The sequence below is a fragment of the Brachyhypopomus gauderio genome, chromosome 5 (genome assembly GCF_052324685.1).
Source record: "Brachyhypopomus gauderio isolate BG-103 chromosome 5, BGAUD_0.2, whole genome shotgun sequence".
NCBI classification, from domain to species: Eukaryota; Metazoa; Chordata; class Actinopteri; order Gymnotiformes; family Hypopomidae; genus Brachyhypopomus; species Brachyhypopomus gauderio.
The window spans coordinates 2,688,807-2,708,831 of record NC_135215.1 but is presented as its reverse complement, the minus strand read 5'-3'; the positions used below and the strand labels follow the sequence as shown (position 1 = coordinate 2,708,831).

The window sequence follows — 20,025 nt, the reverse complement described above, 5'->3', positions numbered from 1 at the left end:
TTTAGCAACAATTTGCTATGCCACATCTTTGCTCAGACCTCAGCCTACGAGATTTATTTATTTAGACTGAATCAGAATGAGTGTAGAAGTGCTATTTTAGGTTTTTATAACGGCTAATATCCTTGTTTTCAAAATACACAAAGATTATGTTCATTTTAGAGGGCTCTATTTTTCCATAGCCTGGGGCCACAAAGTGGATTCACCCAGATCTGAGAATATACAACTAAATGTTTGGACTGTCTTTCAATTATTCAGCAGTTTTTGGGTGCAACGTTGTAAACTTTTACTGTGTAGGTAGTTAGTGAAGTAACTACGTTAATAATGTCGATCTGAGATCAGCTAGCCAGTCACACGAACCTCTCAGGACACTGAAACACAGCTTAAAGCAGCGCAAATGGACCTCAGGGACAGACTGAACTGGACTTTAGAAGTGGCCCGGTTACATTTACGCTATACGGTTAGCTAATGTTTAAAACGAGGAGAAGGTTTAAAGCACAAGTAGCTAGCCAGCTAAGGAGGGACACAGGCTACACGAGACCTTCCAGCTGGGCTTCTTAAAGCTAACTAAAGGTCCAACTAGCTCAGGTCCCGCCCCGCCCAACACCGACTCGAACTATAGTACCAACCGGCCAACTAGAGTCTCAGCGCCGCGGTCCAGCCACGGATGAGATTAAAACCACCACAACACTCCTGCTGAAACTGACATAACACAAGATTAATAAACATTCCTATAAAACCAGAAAACATTTAGAGGTTCTTTTTTTACCTTATCTAGTCGAGTTAGGTCCAAACGAACCGCGCAGAAGCGAGAACTCCTCGTTGTTCGGGTATCTTTCCGCTCGCCTTGTTTTAGTCGGACACACACTGACGGAGAGCGGAACCGTCCTCGCGGAGCGGGGCGCGCGGCTCTGACGTCACACCCCCACGTGACAGAGAGCGCCGCATACAGCTCCGGAAGTTCGCGCGCCCAGCGAGGTGTGGGACACACGTGGATGGTTTGGATGTGTTCTGGTGCACATGATCGGTGTTGTGTGTTAAAGTGAAGCGTGTCCTGTTTTGAATATGAATGTTCGTGAATAAGAAAGAGATGACTAACTAGCAAAGGCAATCGAGCTTTATTCCATTGAATTCGGTGTGTAAGTATTCCCTTCAAAATGCATTTACAAGGCAGTATATGTTTTATTATATATGGAGGTTTATTTTGAAAACTATATTTCATGCTTTTGGTGAAGTTAATCGGAACGTTGGGTTACCTCTAAAACCCTAAATGACTAAACGTCGGTGTAGAGGTTTAGAACACTACAAGAAAGACGGAGTATATTGAAAACAATAGTGCTTGAATTTGCTATTTTTGTTATGCTCTCCTATTAATAGTCATGCTTGTAAAACATGGCCAAAGCGAGACTTTACGTAACACTGAAAAGTTAGAAGCAATAGCAACAATGTTGTTGAAACACTCCCAACGCCCAGCTCTACGGTGACGCCTACTGGTCAGTTTTACCATTGTCACATATTGATAACGCTGTTTGTCAAACAAGTGTTGGGAAAAGTCTAAACTCCTTATAGTTTTTCATAATTGCTACAACACGTTTCCTGAAATTTCCTCTTTTATCAAAGCAATAAACACAATCTTAAAAATCAAGCTGCACACTCAAAACATTTGACTTTACTTCCAAATCAAATAATTGATTCAAACTATTTTATATTTACTCAAAACCTACCACTTCTGTGGTAGATCTATAATGCATAAACACTACACAGCAGTCATTGCACACTACATAAATAAATGCAAAAAACTGCAGGGGGGCATTCATGCACTTTACAGAAATTGCAGAAAAAACCGAGCAGTAAACAGTGCATCATTCGTTGTACCTCAGCATTATGCCTCTGGGTTGTCAGGCTCCAGGACAGGCTACATTAAAGGCTGTCCTCAATAAATATTTTATCTAACAACACTTTCAAAACAAAGAAACAAAAGCATGTTTGTGGCGGAATGAAGTGAATGTAAAATTATGTTTACGGACAATGTAAGGACATCTCTCACATATATATTTAAAGACATGATTTGTAGGCTACTACAATTTTTAGTTTTAGTGCGTTCCCAGGAGTTGGAGTAATAGTGATAACCATCCAGATTAAGTACTGTAAACAGTTTTAGCAATTAAATTAGCTTCTTAAATGTTAATTGTCCATAGTAAGTGTGAAACTCAATAAATTGTCATCGGTCTGCAAAGGTTGACATTTTCAATACGCCACCATCTCAAATGTGACATCAGCATCATCCCTTCTTAATAAAAGCGAAACAATTAGAGACCAGAGACGGGTGGTTTCGACAGTTTATTGGACGCTTCCAAATCCATATGGCCTCACTATAATCAACTTCAGGCTGCACAGTCCATATTTAGAGAATACGCAGCTTCCTACTGTGGTTTTCCTCTCTTACTGGTCATCTTACAAGAAGGAACTTTGTGGCAATGATAAAATACCACTGCATGGTAACCAAACACCTTACATTTATTATGCAGACTGACTGCTTTTCACAAATGTCAGCCTACATTTGCACACTTTGCATCTACAACAAATGAGACGCATAAAAAAACTGTTAGAAAAAACAAACACAGATCACTGTAGTTTAACAGAGCACTAAATGTGAACAATGTCCACAAGTAAAGGGGGAAGGTTTCAACATTTTATCCCTTTTGGTGATTAATTTGGCCTTTCAGTCTTCACGAACAACATTGCAAAATTTGGAAATGTATTAATAGATTTGGAGCTTTCTTAAGAGTCATGCAACACAGGGGAGTTACCTCACTCTGCAGCTTTTTTAACGTCATGCAGGGATGTGTGCACATTCCTCCGTGGGATTTGGAGGGGCCAGGAAGACTCTGACCATCAGTCAAAGTGCAAACGTGTTCACGTTCCCAGAATCTTTGTCTGCACCAAAATCGGTGGCAGTGGAGGCGTGGTCAGTTGTCAGGATCATGACATCACTTCCAGGTTGCCGTTGCCGGGCGGACATTGCTTGACCTTGTGCTTTTCGATCCCACCGACTGAGCAGAGCGGTTCCGGAATTCTCGGTCAGTGTTTTCGCTCAGAGTCTGTTCTTCATCATAACTGACAGAGAAGGAGAACAAACAGTTCAATCACATATTGCAACAGTACCTTATGAATAATTATTCAGACTACATTCATGTGCACAAATAACTATAAATAATTATAAATAACAAATAATCCATGCCTATTTATTTGCTACATTTGGGATTTCAAGTTCTGTATACTGAACTGAGTTCTTATTACATTCTAACTTCTGTCCCTTCGATAGCTCAGTTGGTAGAGCGGAGGACTGTAGAGGCTGTATCGGACATCCTTAGGTCGCTGGTTCGAAGGAGCATTTTTCAAAGCTGCCCTTGGGGCCACAGTCAATGACGCTGGCAGCATTAATCATGTTTCTAATAATATACAGGCCACCATGCACACAATTATACCTTCTCTTTTTTTCTTTTCAGCAATAAACAAGAACAATAAAAAGTATGTAATACAATTTTATACTTTATATATTTTGAACCTGTTTTTTAACTGGGCCAGTAATTGTACAGAGAGCTGCAAAATAATTTAGACAATTACACTATTTTATTGATTCTGCTTTTCTTCAAATAAGTACAAATTACGCTTCATCTTGTGGATCTGATAAGTGGTTCTTCTGATATGCATCAAAGCATGTTTAATGTGAAAATGCCAGACCACCAAAAGTCTCAGAATGGTGTCACTTGTCAGATACTTTTGTGAGCTGTATGTAAATCCGTACAACTCTATTGATGAATGAGGTCATCACTCACAGGAGCTGGTAGTTCCCCAGAGCCTCCTTAGGTGGGCTACGGCTCCAGCGGCAGTCTGGGATTTCACCACCGGGCGCAACGATGTTGAGGGTGTCGTTGATGAGGTTGTACTTCAGAATGCGGTCATTAGCCGTGCTCGATGTGAGGGAAGGAGATGCATTCACCTGACACACACACACACACACACACACACACACACACACAGAGTTTTATCAGGAACTTTTTCAATCTTGCTCTTTGTAGAGGTACTTTTAATGTACAGGGGATATAGTACACTTTTACTATTCTACAGATACTGAGTGTATCTAATCTTTATGCTGTTAGGAGTCTCTCCTAAGTCACTAAAGTGGGGTTTACTCTTTTAATTGCCACTCACTGGCACCCTTCTTCAGTAAACAGAATTAAACTGAGTTATTTTCTACAACAGATTTAAAATGATTAAAATGTGAAATCCTCTGCAATTATTACCAATAATGGTAATGGAAAAAGTTCTAACAATATGAATATAAATATAAAAACTGGTCTTTATTTGCAAATTGCCAACATTATAATCCTACATGAATGCAACATCAATGACATTTACTAAATCTTACTATCATTCAAAATTATACAAATTCAATTCCACTGACGGATATAATACGACAGAAAGCAACACTCTTTTGCACTCTCTCAAACCCAAGTACATTAACTGAGATAACAGTCCTGTCTACATGTAGCATTAATGTCAGTAATGGATTCTAAGGCCAGTCTTATAACTGGGTGTGGCACACTTCCTCATTGACATTGGAAAAATGTCAGCGTGTGAGAGATAGAAGACTTACCTCAATAAGCCATGGCTTGAGTTTGTCATCAATGATGATGTCATAGCCATAACATTCGAAGCAGTGTTTGTCATTGTTCATGACGGGCTGCGGGGGGAATGTGGGTGAGAAAGCAGGAAGGAAGGTTTTGTGTGGGTGTTGGTGCCTTGCGGTTACTACGACAAATGTTATTGTTGATTTTAAGGTTTAAATAAGGAACTGAAGGTATGAAATGACAATATCTAAAGCAAAAAGAGAACAGTATCGTTGATTGTGCATATTGAGTTAAATCAGTCTTGTTTATGATATATAGTGCAGTCTGTGTTTATGCGCTGACTCTTTGGCTTGGGTTTAGCTCTGTATACATTGTTCATGAAATAAAATAATCTGTATTTAATTTAAGGGTGTGCACATCATGATACAGAATCACAGACCTGTTATACTTGAACCTCTCTGCACTTTTTAATGTACATTTTAGCAAAGCATCCTCTGACCTGACTGAAGAACACATCGGCTTCTAAATGTTGTTATAGTCACTTGTGCCAATATAACAACAAATGGTCACTACACAACTATACTGTACAATTCATCATCGTTTTATTATTTCGTTAAGATCAGGGAAAGACAGGATGTCTGTGACAGTGAGTTCACTTACAGCCACGGCTTTGAGTGACTGCACCACGATCCAGTAGATCTGGTCGAAGAGATGGTTGGTCACCTCCTTTCCTCTGGTGCTTTCTAGATACAGCCGCAGGTTACTGACTGTCCATTTACCACCATGCACATGGTTGTAATCGTCCTGCAGACACACAGATCTTACATGTGGGTGTGTTCACACTTACATGCACACAAACACTTCAATAGTCACATGCACACAAATCTCCACTTACCCCATGTTTTTGGATTGCGACATTTGTAAGGTGAACAAACATATTGTCCAGTTCGCTAGTGCTAGGGGTATATTTTACTGTGCAAAATCTGCAAAATCCAAGTTTATACCTGCAAAAGCAACAAAGAATAACAACTCTCTTAAAAACAAAAGTGTTCAATGTAAATATGTAGTTTCTATAAAATATGAGATTGGATAAGTACTGAGCTCCTGTTTCATACTCACATGTAACATTTTAAAGGTCGGTAGGTCGTAACCAAAACATACAGACGCAAATCAAACTTCTTCCCACCAATCAAGAGTGGGTTATCAATATATAGTGAGATCACATAAGCCTCCTTCCCACTGTTAGCTGCCATAAACCTAAAAGGAAACTTTGATTAGCGAGTTCTGTAGACTTTACGCTAAGCCTAATGTCATGACTCAGTTTAACTGTTTAAAAGTGAATAAAATCATATTACAAGTGAATTCTATATACCTTCTAAAATTATATATTTATTACATATTCTTCTATGTATATGTAAGTGGAAATATTTGCATTGACAGTGCTAATAGTACTATACAAATGTTAAAAGCAGGTGCTATATGAGGATACGTATAACAGTGCCATCAGTGTGTGTTCATCCAAGCACAATATTTCATAATCTCTGATGAGCACACACAAAGACACACAGACACATCTAACATAGTACAGGTCTACGTCCAACGCCACCATGTTACATTACACCCCCTAGTGGAACCTACGTGGAAGTGCGGCTGTCCCGGGACCATTTTTTGATCTGGGAGAGTTTGTTGATGAGGAAAATGCCTTTGCCCTGAGCCTTCCCACAGGGCTTCATGATCCAGGTGCTGGACGGGCTCTTGCGGAATTCCTCCACAAACAGGTTATAGTCGCCTGGCAGCATGAACGTCACCGGCACGAAATCTTAACAGATGATATGAGAAGTGGAATTATAGACAGAGCAGACAGGTAGAGGTGTAGATTAGAGGTGAATTTAAGGGATCTCAAATGAGAAAACAGGCATTGATGATTAAAAAAAAGCAGGAAATTCTTTAGACACTCTTGGTCAGGATTAAGATGTGATGGTACCCAAGTAAATGTATTTTCCGCTTTCATCTTTCTCCGCCAGGGGGCTCCCCTCCTTCTCCAGGTCCTTCCTGTAGCGTTTGATGTTCTTGATCATCAGATCTTTCCTGGTCAGCTCATAGTGGTTTGGGAAGTGATTGACCATCTGCTCATCAGACAGGCGGTAGCCCGTGTCCACACTAAACACGCTCCGAATGGTCTGAATACTCATCCTGCAAAGGAGGAAACACTTTCACGTCCACATGGGTGAGTTTGACAGAACATCTCAGAGCATCTCACCTGATCACCACTCACACGCGTGTGTGTATAAAACACAGGTGTGCAAATGACCGGTCTCACCAATAAAAGTTCCAGTCCTCGCTGTCCGTCACTTGCACCCATCCTCTCTTCTCAAAGTTATTGACGAGCACTGATTTCTCTATGTCGGTCACCCACTTCACTTTAGCAGCCATCACTTCTCCCGGCTCGAACGCCACTACTTACTCATGTCAAAATAAGAGCACGGACGAGCGCGCTATAGAGTCGCGATCGAGTGCAACTCTCACCAAACCGACTCTAGCGGTCAGTCCTGATCTTGGTCTGCAACAGTAGCGACTCAGTCAGGAACACAGAGGGGTCGAGTATGCAGCATGCCAGCCTCCAGCTAGTCTACACAGAGGCCGCAGATACCTAGATTCAAGCAGTGCCTAAAGATCTTCGCTAAATCCGTTGGATTAAACATGCCATTTTTATCTAGTATTTTTTTTAATGTTGCTCATGCGATGTATTGTTGTAGATATATATAAATATTATATATTCTCATCGTTTCTAGGTGCTGTGTCTTCTACAGCAAAATTACACATAGGGAGCAAACGCTAGATGCTTTGGGAGGAGCTCCATTTGTCCATAGCAACGACTTACATCCGGGTTCCCCCAACATTTCATTCTGCCAAAATAAAAGTCTAACACGTGACTACGTACAAAATAAATGTACTGCATTTAATTGAAAAACACTAAAGATTTAGGGAAACGAAATTTACGTTATACATATATATAATTAGGCAATGAAATATACTGAATGGTAGACAAAAGGACACTATTCTGGCAAATAAGTTAAGAATGACAAACAAGATAAATATTTTATTCATAATTACAATGTGAATCAAGTTTATTTAAAAAAACTGAAATTTGAAAACTAATTTCAATGGGTGTTGAGTGGCTTTGTGTAATTTACTACACTCATCACAACAGTATATACATATAATTATTTGGGGAACTAGCCACAAATTGCATGAACTTGGACACTTGATTTGCTATCACATTAAAAGTAGGGATTAATCTTATTGCTCATGCAGAAAACAACTCCAAACTCAGTGTTGAAATGTTTTTCAACATGTTTACTTTGTTTCAAAAGAGTAGACTCAAACTTAGTATGTTTGTCCCAGAAGTAATGTCCCAGAGTCCTTAAGATATCAAACTCTAAATAATATGCTAATATGCAATAAATCATATATAAACTCTAAAAATATTTAAATTCTAAAAATAATTGAACTTTAATCACAATTTGTGATACACAAATGAAGATAAATGAAGCTTTATAGCATTCTACAGTGTCTATGAAATCCATTTTAAAGACAAAGTACAAGCTTATTTCTTTTGTAAGAGACACTGATTCTTCTTATGCACCTTTAAAAGATTTGTTCGATTAAAGGCTTTCCCACAGTCACATTTGAACGGCTTCTCCTTTGTGTGCACAAACGTGTGCCTTTTCAAGTGGGTATTGCACACGAAGGCCTTGCCACAATCGCCGCACACGTACGGTCGCTCCCCTGTGTGAATCCGCATGTGGGCGCTCAGGTAGCACGCCTGTGTGAAGCTCTTGGAGCAGAGGGCGCACTGGAAAGGCCTCTCGCCGGTGTGGTATCGCAAGTGCTTCCCCACCTCGCCGCTGCTCAAGAACGTCTTTCCGCATTTGGGGCAACTGTACGGCCTTTCCCCCGTGTGGGTGCGACGGTGTCGGTCCAGCGCGGAGGCCTGGGAGAACACCTTGCCGCAGACCTCGCAAGGAACGTTGGCCGGCTTCGAATGCTTCAGCGTGTGCCCGCGCAGGGCGTGGCGCGATTTGAAGCGCTTCTTGCACTGAGGGCACGAATGCGGCCTCTCGGTGCTGTGGGATATCGAGTGTCTCTGCAACTGTATGTTGCTGCCGAAACACTTCCCGCACTCCTCGCAAAGGAACGGCCTGTCCCCCGAATGCAGCTTCTCGTGCACGTTCAGTCCGCTGCGCTGTTTGAACCTCTTGGCACAGTGGGAGCACTGGTACGGCCGCTCGTCGCTGTGCGTCCTTACGTGGGCGCATATGGCGCTCAGGTCTACGTGCGTCTTATCACAGTGGGAACACTGGTACGGTCCCTTGAACTCGTGCACCTCGAGGTAGTGATGCTTTAAGGACTCGAGCCGCTCACAGACCTCGGGGCACAAGGTACAGGGATATTTACGCTCTCGGTCATGCGCCACCTTGTGCTTTTCTAGCTCACTGGGGCTCTGGAAGGACTTCCCGCACTGGGAACACTGAAGGGGGTCTTCTCCCCAGTGCATGTGCACGTGTTTACGGACATCGAGCAACGTCCTGAATAACGAACCGCATTTCACGCACTGGTAGCGTCGCTCGTTCGTGCCACAAGTTCTCTTGTGCTTTTTCAGTGAGGAAGAGTCTTTAAATATCTTGCCACACCCATCGCAGATGAGGTGTATCTCGGGTGCCGTCTCTGTGCAGTCAGATACGCAGTCCGGCTGCTCCACTCCATCAGCTCCGTCCACGTTATCAGCAGAAGGTGCGTCGTGGAGGGACAGACCTGGGAGGACACCGACAGCAGGTTCATCATTTGCTGGTCCAGTTGAAGGTCTGCTGTGCTCGTTCGAATGAAGCCACGTTGCGTCTTTGCGGTCTCTTCTCCCTTCGCAAACATCCTCGTGTTTCTTCAGATTGTAGGAGTACCTGAAGCTGTCTCCACACTGAGGGCATTTATGAGGGTGACCACCTGAAGGGGATCTCAGGTGCCTCCTTCTGTTCAAGACGACTGGAACAGAACTTAAACAGCGTGTGGGTTCTGGCGTATCGTTGTGGGGGCAAACCGAGGATTCTGCAAGGTTGGATGAAACGGGAGGAATGCCTCCTGGATCTGAGACAGAGGTTGAAGGACTCGCAGCCTCTGGTTTCTCCATGTCGGGCTCATCTGCGGATTTGACGTGGCATGTTGGATTCTGAGACATGGCCCCCGAGTCATCACACATCACTTCCTCCTTGTTTTTGACCACATCCTGTTTGTCACCTTTTTGTTGTTCTTGTTTATTTGAATCCGACACTGGACACACAAGCTGGTGCGTCCTCATACTGTCCAAATACTTATAGGTCTTACCACAGGGGCAGGTGTGAGAAACTCCTTTCAAGTGAGTCTCCATGTGACTCTTCAGGCTGCTGGAATTTGACAGCTCCATTTTACACACATGACAAAACACAACATCTCCTTTACCCAGAACAGGCTGCGTAGGAGGACACTTATCAGGAGATGGTGGAAGCGCGTTTTCATCACTTGAGGTGGGGCTAGTCTCCTTAGCATCCTCCGAGACTTCATCTGTGCTCCTGTGGTCCAGCACGACGTATTCCTGGTTCGCACATGCATGTTGCTGATGTCTTCTGAGGTCAAAGGTGTACCTGAAGGTCTTCCCACAGTACAGGCATGCGAAGGGGCGCTCCGTCGTATGCGAGGCCTGATGTCTCCTCATATCTGCACTTCGAGTGAAGGTCTTTTCACATACGGGACATGTTCTGCAGACAGGTACTCCTCTGTAGGATCTTATTTTAGTCTGGGGCTTGTCGTCGTTTCCAGAACTCTGAGCGGTGCCGATGTCCGAATGGGAGCGTTCTTTCTCTTCCCCAGCCTCGCAGAGTCGTTTGTACTCTTCTGGGTGATGGACAATGAGGTGGTGATGGACATGAATCTCCTCCCGGTCCTGGAACCCACACAGGGAGCAGGCATGCATCATAGAGGGCTCCTTCACCACAGCATCTAAGAGGAAACACAAGGAGTACACGTGATGCAATACAGCAAAGTGGTCGTGGTCCATCTAGCAGTAACGTGTAAAATCTCCACCAACACTGTTGTGTTCAATACCCACAACAGATGAGCTACTGTATGCAACTGTACTGATAAGATACATGTGGTAATGAATGTAGAGGAAAGGTAGATGTTTCTATGAACGATGACTGATAGGACCCTCAGTAAGTTAGACTACAACTGAACTGATACAAAAATACAAAATGAACAATTTTAGCGCAGAGAATTGATTCTTACATGTCTTCTTTAACTTCTGGATGATGGTGCACATAACATTTTGGTGTTCTGGATGCCTAAAAACAACAACAGACATTGTAATGAAGTGGTTGTCAAGTCTTAACAGGCACACTGCTGAAATGTCAACTACACTTAAAGACTCACTCATCCTTCGATTCACAGGGGACTGTCGTAGGTCTCTCCTGCTGCTTTTTCTCACATGACGATTTGCTATTTTCATCGTCCTTCCTTGGTCGACCTCGACCTTTTTTGCGTGGTGCGGGATTTAAAGGCTGAAGAAACCGTGTACCAGTAATGTTAAGCCTGTCTATCTTAACACACGGTTGTTTAATCATGTATGTGGTAACCAAGCCAGACAGGTCTCCTTCCTGTTGTGCACCGACTGCCTTTCCATCCACTCTTGCTGAACCCGAGACGAACACGGACACGTCGCTAACGTTTTCCTCTGCCAACTCCATTTTCGGGCAGTCAGACTTGTCCCCCGTTGGCTGATCCACGGCCATTCCGTGGTCTTCCTCAGTGACAGGGGGATCTTCTGCAGTTTCCTCAACAGACACCTCACGCTTGAGAGGATCTTGCTTTTCAGACCTCTCTTCCAAAGCAAAATCCACAGCCCTCAAATCCAAGGACTCTACCTCCTCGTAAACGATTTCTGTCGAAGTCTCATTGTCGGCATGATCGGTGCTTTGCAGATCATACCGTTTATTCTCATCAGTATCAAAACATCGGACGCCATCAGCGTCTCCATCACACGTGCCTGTCTCCAGGTTGTTGTCAATGTATTGAGCAATTATCACAGACTCTACCTGTACCTCTTGGCAATACAAGGGGGGGTAGTCAACCACTGACTGGGAATCTGTATGGGTTTGTTCTTCTATTACTTCTTGTGCTAATCCAGAACTACCAAGACAAGAGAGTATGCAGTCATCTGGAATGATGGACCATGACTGTATTTTCTCTGGAAAAGAAAAGAAGGGGGAGTGATTAAATGTTTACCACCCTTTATCCATGTAAAATGTAATTATAGCCCATATATTTAAATAGTTTTAATATTAAGACTATATGATGCATTTAAATAGTTAAGATACATTAAGATCATGAAGAAAATGATAAGCTAACCTTTAATTTCTGCATTGGCTTCTCTTTGGTATTTAAATACATTTTTCAGCTGATGTGGCTGAGAGAGAGATTGAACACATTCCTCCATTACTGTAGGGGCAGTGCCAAGTATGTGGGCAGTCTGAGGGGAATTAAAAATAAAATAAAAATAAAAAAAAAACAAATGTGATTGAATGTCACGTTGCAAACATAATCTGACGTAAATGTACGAACCCTTGAACTTTAGCTTACAGATCACACTTTAACTTCCTAGTTATTGTTTACCTTTAAAGTCAACATTTCAGAATCAAATATGCATGGCCGACATGGCACAAAGCTTTCAATATGAGAGAGTTAGATAAAGGCTTTTGTTAGCACTTTGGTAGCACTTAGGTTAAGCGTAGGCTTGAGAGAGTACTCTGATTACTTCTGGAACACACTGCGCTTTACTGAAACTCATGACCTTCATCCAATTATCCATGCAGAATAAAAAAGGAGACTGATTGCATGCAAAGGGCTAAACAGTATAACAAACAAAAACTAAATGGTAATATAATAACTTTGCTACTCTGTGCTCATACCTCTTCCAATGTAGGCGGTGGGACAGCGTTTTCAAGTCCAGAAAGGAACTGCCACATCAGTTTTTTCAGTGCATTATTAAACTTTATGCCATACTGCAGGGGAAATACATCCTTTGGAAGGGAGAGAAATGTATTTAAATTCATGTTACATATTTTTTTAAATCAATGTCAGTCTATTCTGAAGGAAAATGTTCATCTCTTACAAATGCTCAAATATAATGTGGCTCTAACCTTAAAGAAGATGCTTTTTTCAGCTGGGTCTTTCATTAAGGTCTGCACCAGTGCTACAAAGTTTGTTCCGGATTCTTCCACTTGGGCATCACCTGACTATAGCATGCAAAGTTTAGAAAAACAAACCCACTCAAATGTGAGTTTCAGTTCATTGGCAAATCACAAAACAGAACAACCTTTCTTTTGTCTTATTCCTGCTTTTTTCATTATTAAAGTAAACCTACAACACTAAAGTGTCTCCTGCATTCTGAACCGCTTTTAAGAATACATGTAGACGTGAAGATAAGTGTAACCCTGTTTGTGGCTGGCTGCATGGTTGCTTGTCTAACCTCCAGTTCCTTATGAAGTGCAAGAAGAGTTTGGATCCGCTTCAGATTGAACTGCACCATCTCTGGAGCAGCTGGCTTCTCCATGCCGCACAACTCCAGGACAAGCTGAAATGAGAGATGGGGGTAAAAAATATCTACAATCATGCACAACAAGCTGATAATGTTGCCAATGATGTCTCCTGCTCAACTAAAGAGAAGTCCAACAGAAGTCAGTCACGTTTGCCTTGTTGAACAACTTCGTTTACCCTTGCTCTGAGACCCATGGTCAGCTGAGTCCTCTGTCGGTGGTTCAGTATATCTGGAACATTATCGGTGATCCAGGACACGAACTCCTCCAAAACCCCGTAGTTGGGTACATCTTCCTGCTGGATCAGCTTCCACATCGCTGCTGAGAGCAGCCTCATGGGCGGAACCAGGCAATGAAGAACCATCGCAGCACCTGAACAAAGTTGAACACTTTTGAAGAGACACCGTAACAGCTGGCACACACAACCGTGTTCATCCTTCACCCTGTAACCAGTTTGAGGAGCAATATTGATATAGATGATGATCATATAGAGATGGAGGTAGATACGAGATATCTAAAGATACAATGTGTTAATTAACGAACTACTCAAACGTCCACACAGTTAGGTAGCTAGATGATTAAAACAAGACTTTTTTACCATCTTCTGGAGCTTGCATGGTGTGGTCTTTGCTAATTAAATCTGATTCGAGACTCAAAACCTCCCCAAAACTATGTAAAATACGTAGTATCCATAACTCATTCTTCACTGTGTTGTATGCGGTTCGCCTCCGCTCCGCATTTCTTCGTCGTACATTTGGCGGATTTTTAAACTAGTTTTGAGCTCATGTCGCCACCTGCAGTTCTGGCGGAAAGTGGGGAAACTGGGCTCTGGGAACAAACAAACCAAAAAAATTGCTAGTAATCATTAAATCATCCATCCATTTATTATAAAATGTAAATGATATAGTTAGTGCCATCCTTAGAAGGTGCATGTTTCCTGCTCAGTGCAAAACCCTAAAAGGTGTAACGAGTTTTTACTTTTTTTTGTTCCTTAGATAGCGCATGCGCACTGGACTCCAATCCAATACTTGTGGAAGCTGTGTGGTAGAAACCCCAACGAAAGTCTGGAGGAACACAATGGGTATAAAGTTGTTTGTTTTATCGAGTATATACGTGTTTTATATGTTGAATATTTATAACCCAACGTTTAATAAATTAATAAGTTAATAGTTAGTTCAACAATTAGCTTGCTAACTGGTAGGCTAATGTTTATCTAGGCGTCCCAGGTGCACGCGCTTTTATGGAAGGCGCGAGCTCGTTAGTCCAAAGTAGTTTGTGGATTTCTGCATGCATGTTGGCATGGATTTAATTACAAACACGGGTCCTTGAGTCATTGTACTGAAGCTTAAAATGCATCAGTTCACATTTTCAGATTTTTAAAGCTTCTGTTGCTTCTACAAATGATTGATGTGCTCTCCACGTCTTCCTGCTACAGGTTCTGCCCCTGCGATGTCTTCTCTGCGCCTGCTGGTTCCTCCTCTCCGTCTCATGTCTGCGTTCATGTGGCAAACCGCCCAGCGTCAAAGTGTGGAGCATTATGGAAAACTGGAAGAATTTGTTTCCTTGGTGACAAAGTTGGTGCCAGATGTCTTGACCAGCCGGCAGAAGGCCACACTGGTAATGGGTCTGAGAGCAAAGGTGAGGGAAGGAGAGAAATAATTAGGTGGCTGTGCTCTGTGACATGCCGCGTTGTATAAAAACAAGAAGACCCCATCAAAGGTGTAGTGTAATGGTGTGCTCTCGTCCCTCAGATGATTCTTGAGATGTGCCGGGGTGAACTACCTGCAGACCACCAAACAGTGAAGTCGCATGTACACAGGATCCAGTCCTCTCACTCATCAAAGGTGCTAACGCTAGTTCAGAGGGTCGGGATACACACATGAAGATAAACCACAAAACGTTAAGGTCTTTGGTGATGTGTTAGATTGTGACAAGACTGACGTGAACATTGTAGGACGGTACTGTGGACACCAATTCCACTTTTATTTGAAAGTAAACGGCTACTTATGCTCCTCAGGTCAGTGAGTCCGAAGTGGAGAACTTGCAGGCGAGCTTGTTGAAACTTGTGTTGGGTCTGCTGGAGGACCCTGTCAAAAAAGACCACTTCTTTCAGGTCAGTGTATGTCAGTGTGTGTTGCACACATGCAGCCTATTAGCATGTTGTTTAATATAATCCGGTCAGACCAGTACATTATGACCGAAGTTTAGACATATCCAGTACTAAAATACCAAATCAACCAGAATGTATATACAAATAGCTAACATTGTGATGGGTGCATATATTTGTCTATTTAATTGCATGACCATGTCCACATATTTTCAGTACATAACAGTAATAGTATGGCTATATGACACAGTGAGCAATGTTACCATGAAATCACATTATTCTGAAATGAACATATGTTTGTGATCCAGGAAGTGTACCCACTTGAGTATGGTCCTGACTTTGACAAAGCACTACAAGTCTTGGTTGGCCATTTCCTCTCCAGACTGGAACAGCTATTACCCGTACCAAACTTCAAACAGGTATTACCCTGCACTCCTGCAACACAACATATAGCAGGGTATCTCTAATAATCTCCTCAGGGAGTGAAACATGGTCTGTCATTTGCTTTCAGACTTCATCTTTACTTGGTTCCTGTCGTTGGGAGTGGAGTGATTGTGTGGAGTCTGTTTGTAGAACAGAGACTTTGCAACCATTGATGCAAACTGGCTTTTGTGGGACATTGGGAGATAATGGTAAGGTGTATTTACCTCAAGATTATATTCCTAAAATTCCTAAAACATTTTCAGTGTTTAATACTTTAATTGCATTGGATCATTTGTGTGTGTGTGTGTGTGTGTGTGTGTGTGTTTGTGTGTTTTACATGTAAGCTCTCCCATCAATTGTGGAAGACAGAATCATCTCCTCACTTTCACTCCCTCCCCTAACTAATGTGGTTCCATGCAGCCAACGTTTTGACCAATCACAACCTTCCCAGAGTTCTCTGAGCCCCTTGCAAAGTACTCAGGATGCAGGATTACATTTTGCTGGAACTGCAGTGACGGAACATCCAAAGGATCACCAGACTCCATCAGCCAATCATGTAGCAGCAGAGGAAGATGCAGAGAGACAGAGGTTTGAGAGAGAGATCAAAGAGGCTATTAAGCATTTAGAAAAGGAGAGTGAGTTGTCAGCTCAGACCGCTCCGTCCTTGAGCAGCAAAATGGGAGGAGTCAGGACACCTGGTGTAGCAGGAAGTGGCGGTTCTGACTCTGCTCCTGCAGTAGTGGGAACTACAGTTCGAAAACCCAAAGTGCTGATTCCCAGAGTTGCGCTTACCAAGATCACCTTACCACTGGAACTTTCCCGCTCTGTAGCAACCAAAGATAACAAGCAAGAGGGATGCACAAACCCCAGCGAACCACAGCAGTAAGTCTATAAAACCTTATGCCTGCTATCAGCCATGAGTGTAATGTTGAAAGAAAAGATCGAGCTAATGCAATCTTTGTCGTGTCTAACAGGAACGTTGCAGCTCCATCAGGCGTTTCCTCTTCAACCAGGGATATTCAGAAAAGTGAGTATCTTATTTCATTTTTTATTCATTGCTTAATGGATTGATTGAAAGATCGATGATTCTAAATGTCCTAAATTCATTCTTTTTTGCGCAAGCCCCCGGTTTCAAGGTTTCCCTGGATCTTGGTTAACAATAAGGCTTCCTCACTAGTTTCTATCCCTTCACTGGCTCAAGAAATAATTTTAAATCATTTAAAAACGTGTTGGTATTGTTTTAAACAAAAAGATTGTAAAAGATTTGCAGGACAAAAGGCAATATTTGGTCTTGTTTTTAAGTATTTATAAACTTTTTAAAATGTTCTCACAATTTTTTTCTTTCTTCTTACAGATGTGTCTGAGCCATGTGGATCTCCCCGGCGTGCCAGTAATCACTTGTCACTTGACTCCTCTGTAAAAACGCCTTTGAAAGGTTCTAACCACCTTGGCGGGGCCTTGTATAAGTGTCATGAGTGTGACGCGCCTTTCGTGTACCGCTCTGAGCTTCTCAAACACCAGCAGAGTCACGGCAGTCTGTCCACACCCAAATGCTGTGAGTGTGGACAGGTGTTCAGGGACTCCAAGCTCCTGGCTGTCCACCGGCAGAAGAGCTGCAGGATGAGGACTCACAAGTGCATCAAGTGTGGGGCAGCGTTCAAGTCTCTCTCCAACTGGTATTCCCACCAGAGGACCCACAAGGTGTCGCGCATGTACAAATGCCCCGAGTGCGGGAAGCCGTTCCAGAGTCTCACGGGCCTGGTCGCCCACAGACGCGAGCACGCCGCTCCCTCGGCGAGCGGCGCCTACCCCTGCGACAAATGCGACCTGACGTTCGGGTCGTACCGCGCCAGGGTGATGCACCAGAGGAAGCACGAGACGAAACCGCCAACCCCGCCGCGGCCGAAGCGGCGGGAGCGCGAGCCAGGCCGGTGCCGCTTCTGCGCCGAGACGTTCGAGGCGCTCGGCGACCTCAGGGCGCACCTGAAGACGCACCCGGAGTACCGGCCGCACCAGTGCGACCGGTGCGGGAAGTGCTTCGTGGTGCGGGGCAGCCTGCTGGCGCACCTGGCCAACCACACGGGCGAGAAGTCGCTGCTCTGCGCGCAGTGCGGGAAGCGTTTCTTCGGGAAGGTGCAGCTGAGGTCGCACATGCGATGCCACACCGGGGAGCGTCCGCACATGTGTCCGTACTGCGGCAAGTGCTTCTCGCTGCTGGGCAACCTCAACATCCACGTGCGCATCCACACGGGCGAGAAGCCCTACGTCTGCCGGCAGTGCGGCAAGGGCTTCGTCTCGGCCGGCGACCTGCAGGTGCACCTTCGCAGCCACACGGGCGAGAAGCCGTACCGCTGCGACGTCTGCGATAAGAAGTTCGTGGTCTCCAGCCACCTGACGGCGCACAAACGCGTCCACACGGGCGAGCGGCCGTTCGCGTGTCTCCAGTGCGAGAGGACCTTCGCGCGGAGGTACGACTGGAGCAAGCACATGTACACGCACACGGGGATGAAGCCGTTCCCCTGCACGCTCTGTCAGAAGAGCTACACGCGCCGCACACACTTGAGCAGACACATGCAGAGTCACGACGCGGGACACTAGCGGCGTCTCTGCGACGACTACGAGGTGCGGGGGGGGATGGCCTCGTAAACAGAAGTACATACTTCAGTTAAGGACATTGCTCATATGTGGTGTTGACCAAATGCAAATGGTTATATGATTGAGCAATAAGTGCTGGCCTTATGTTTTATCTGAATATTGTGATTATGTGGTGAATGTTGAATGTCAACATGTGTGTGAGTCTTGGAAACAACAATAAAAAATATTGAAACTCCCTCAAAGTAGATGTGAATAGTGCCTCTTACAGGGTTTTGAAGATGTTCTATATCCAAGAATATTATTTTCAAAGATAAGATATTTCTTGGGTGTGGCATGTATCACTGAAATGAAATTGGAGCAATGGGGTATATAAATATAGCCATTTTTGCTACTAAATGGAGTTCTCTGTGAAAGCCGCCATCTGAATTCACTTGGAGGGTATTTAAATCTCATGTGAAAGTATACATTTTAGGGTGTGTTCAGACTTGGTAGTTTTGCGATTTCTCTGTTAATGTGAGTCCAGTAAGAATGAGCAGGTGAGTGTCTGTTGATTTCTAAATGAATTCTGGCATGGTTTGTTTGAAGTATGAACACAATACGAAACAAAGGCAGTTTACCCAACAGAGGACGTGATATCACAACATGTGTCGTTAGAGAGCAGAGAACAGTAACAACAGCTGGATTCGGAGACGTCTTCTCTTTGCAGTGTGCCTTCTTTGGTATGTGTTACGGAGGAATTTCTGCCGTTGTTTTGACTGCTTTATCCATTGTACCACCTTTTGCTGTGCTTCCAAATGGTAAAAATACCACCAGGTGTACACGGCATCGATAAGTGCATTAAACCCATAGACTGTAGCAACTAAAGTATAAACAAACCCTTAGTTGCACTTGATACTTGGTAATAAAGTATTAATACTAAATATCTTTCCAAATACAACTTCAAATAGAATATATTTTTTTAAATAAAATAACTGGTTTGACTGTCTTCTGTGAACTGTGCATAATCACAAGTGGTAAGGCAAGACCCTCTTTCAACACATGGCTTCCGGGCGGGGGGGGGGGGGGGGGGGTACCAAAGCAATTGAAGATGTCTAAAGAGATATTTGTCCATCTGAAGGTGTGTATCACCTGCTGGGACATGCAGTTCTGACCCAAAGTCAGCTTCCTGGCAGAGCTATACAGTAACTGCTAGAAAAATGTCTATGTACTTTAGAGTAGCCTACCAATGCTATTCATCTTAACAGTATGCTTTTCGTATATAAGTAAATTGTATACAAGTAAATTGTGCTTGAGACATTGTATGTTCACCAGCAATTAGGTTCTTAACTCAAATGAAAGTAGTGTTTGTGGTTTATTTAAAATAATGAATCAGAATGATATACATCGGTCAAACCTACTGGGACAGGTACCAATATACGATACCCCAGTCATTCATCCCAGTTCTGTATCTTATGCAGTTTAAAATGAGTTGTTTATCCCTGTCCTAATCCACTTGGATGCAGACATCAATTATGAGGATCTACAACTGAACTAGTGCAGGGAAAATTCAACCATAACAGTCAGAATGAATGGAGGGAGCGCTGCTCCAGCTCACTAGATGGCAGTAGTGCTCAGTACGCTGGTTTGGGAACTAGTAGAAATAAAACAA

General features: G+C 43.4%; 4 protein-coding genes across 8 annotated transcripts in view; 1 reads left to right on the top strand and 3 right to left on the bottom strand.

Annotated features, from left to right (window-relative positions):
• The window catches only part of pacsin2 (protein kinase C and casein kinase substrate in neurons 2), a 15,301-nt gene extending 14,376 nt beyond the window's left edge, over window positions 1-925 (bottom strand). For all 4 annotated transcript variants that reach the window (XM_077004859.1, XM_077004861.1, XM_077004860.1 and 1 more), the window contains exon 1: window positions 767-925. The gene's annotated coding sequence lies outside the window, so the exon portion shown is untranslated. The remainder of the gene's footprint in view (window positions 1-766) is intronic.
• Window positions 926-2,322: 1,397 nt separating this feature from the next.
• Window positions 2,323-7,504, bottom strand: ttll1 (tubulin tyrosine ligase-like family, member 1). The gene is made up of 9 exons (XM_077004864.1): window positions 6,952-7,504; window positions 6,616-6,824; window positions 6,270-6,450; window positions 5,751-5,888; window positions 5,527-5,635; window positions 5,292-5,435; window positions 4,658-4,744; window positions 3,837-4,000; window positions 2,323-3,114 (listed from the first exon to the last, which is right to left on the bottom strand). The coding sequence occupies exons 1-9, from the start codon at window positions 7,062-7,064 to the stop codon at window positions 2,988-2,990; spliced, it is 1,272 nt and encodes a 423-aa protein (XP_076860979.1). The 5' UTR covers window positions 7,065-7,504; the 3' UTR covers window positions 2,323-2,987.
• On the top strand, window positions 6,719-18,613 carry LOC143514075 (uncharacterized). Of its 2 annotated transcripts, none has more exons than XM_077004856.1 (10): window positions 6,719-6,858; window positions 14,248-14,333; window positions 14,688-14,890; window positions 15,004-15,096; window positions 15,270-15,365; window positions 15,668-15,778; window positions 15,871-15,991; window positions 16,127-16,664; window positions 16,757-16,809; window positions 17,137-18,613. In XM_077004856.1, the coding sequence occupies exons 2-10, from the start codon at window positions 14,255-14,257 to the stop codon at window positions 18,378-18,380; spliced, it is 2,538 nt and encodes an 845-aa protein (XP_076860971.1). In that variant the 5' UTR covers window positions 6,719-6,858; window positions 14,248-14,254; the 3' UTR covers window positions 18,381-18,613. The 2 variants fall into 2 exon arrangements, with proteins under 2 accessions (XP_076860971.1, XP_076860972.1); XM_077004857.1 differs by lacking the exon at window positions 6,719-6,858 and adding an exon at window positions 13,609-13,751.
• On the bottom strand, window positions 7,701-14,017 carry LOC143514074 (uncharacterized). The gene is made up of 9 exons (XM_077004854.1): window positions 13,851-14,017; window positions 13,431-13,624; window positions 13,186-13,290; window positions 12,857-12,952; window positions 12,626-12,736; window positions 12,066-12,186; window positions 11,091-11,904; window positions 10,947-11,002; window positions 7,701-10,661 (listed from the first exon to the last, which is right to left on the bottom strand). The coding sequence occupies exons 1-9, from the start codon at window positions 13,867-13,869 to the stop codon at window positions 8,239-8,241; spliced, it is 3,939 nt and encodes a 1,312-aa protein (XP_076860969.1). The 5' UTR covers window positions 13,870-14,017; the 3' UTR covers window positions 7,701-8,238.
• Window positions 18,614-20,025: the final 1,412 nt, after the last annotated feature.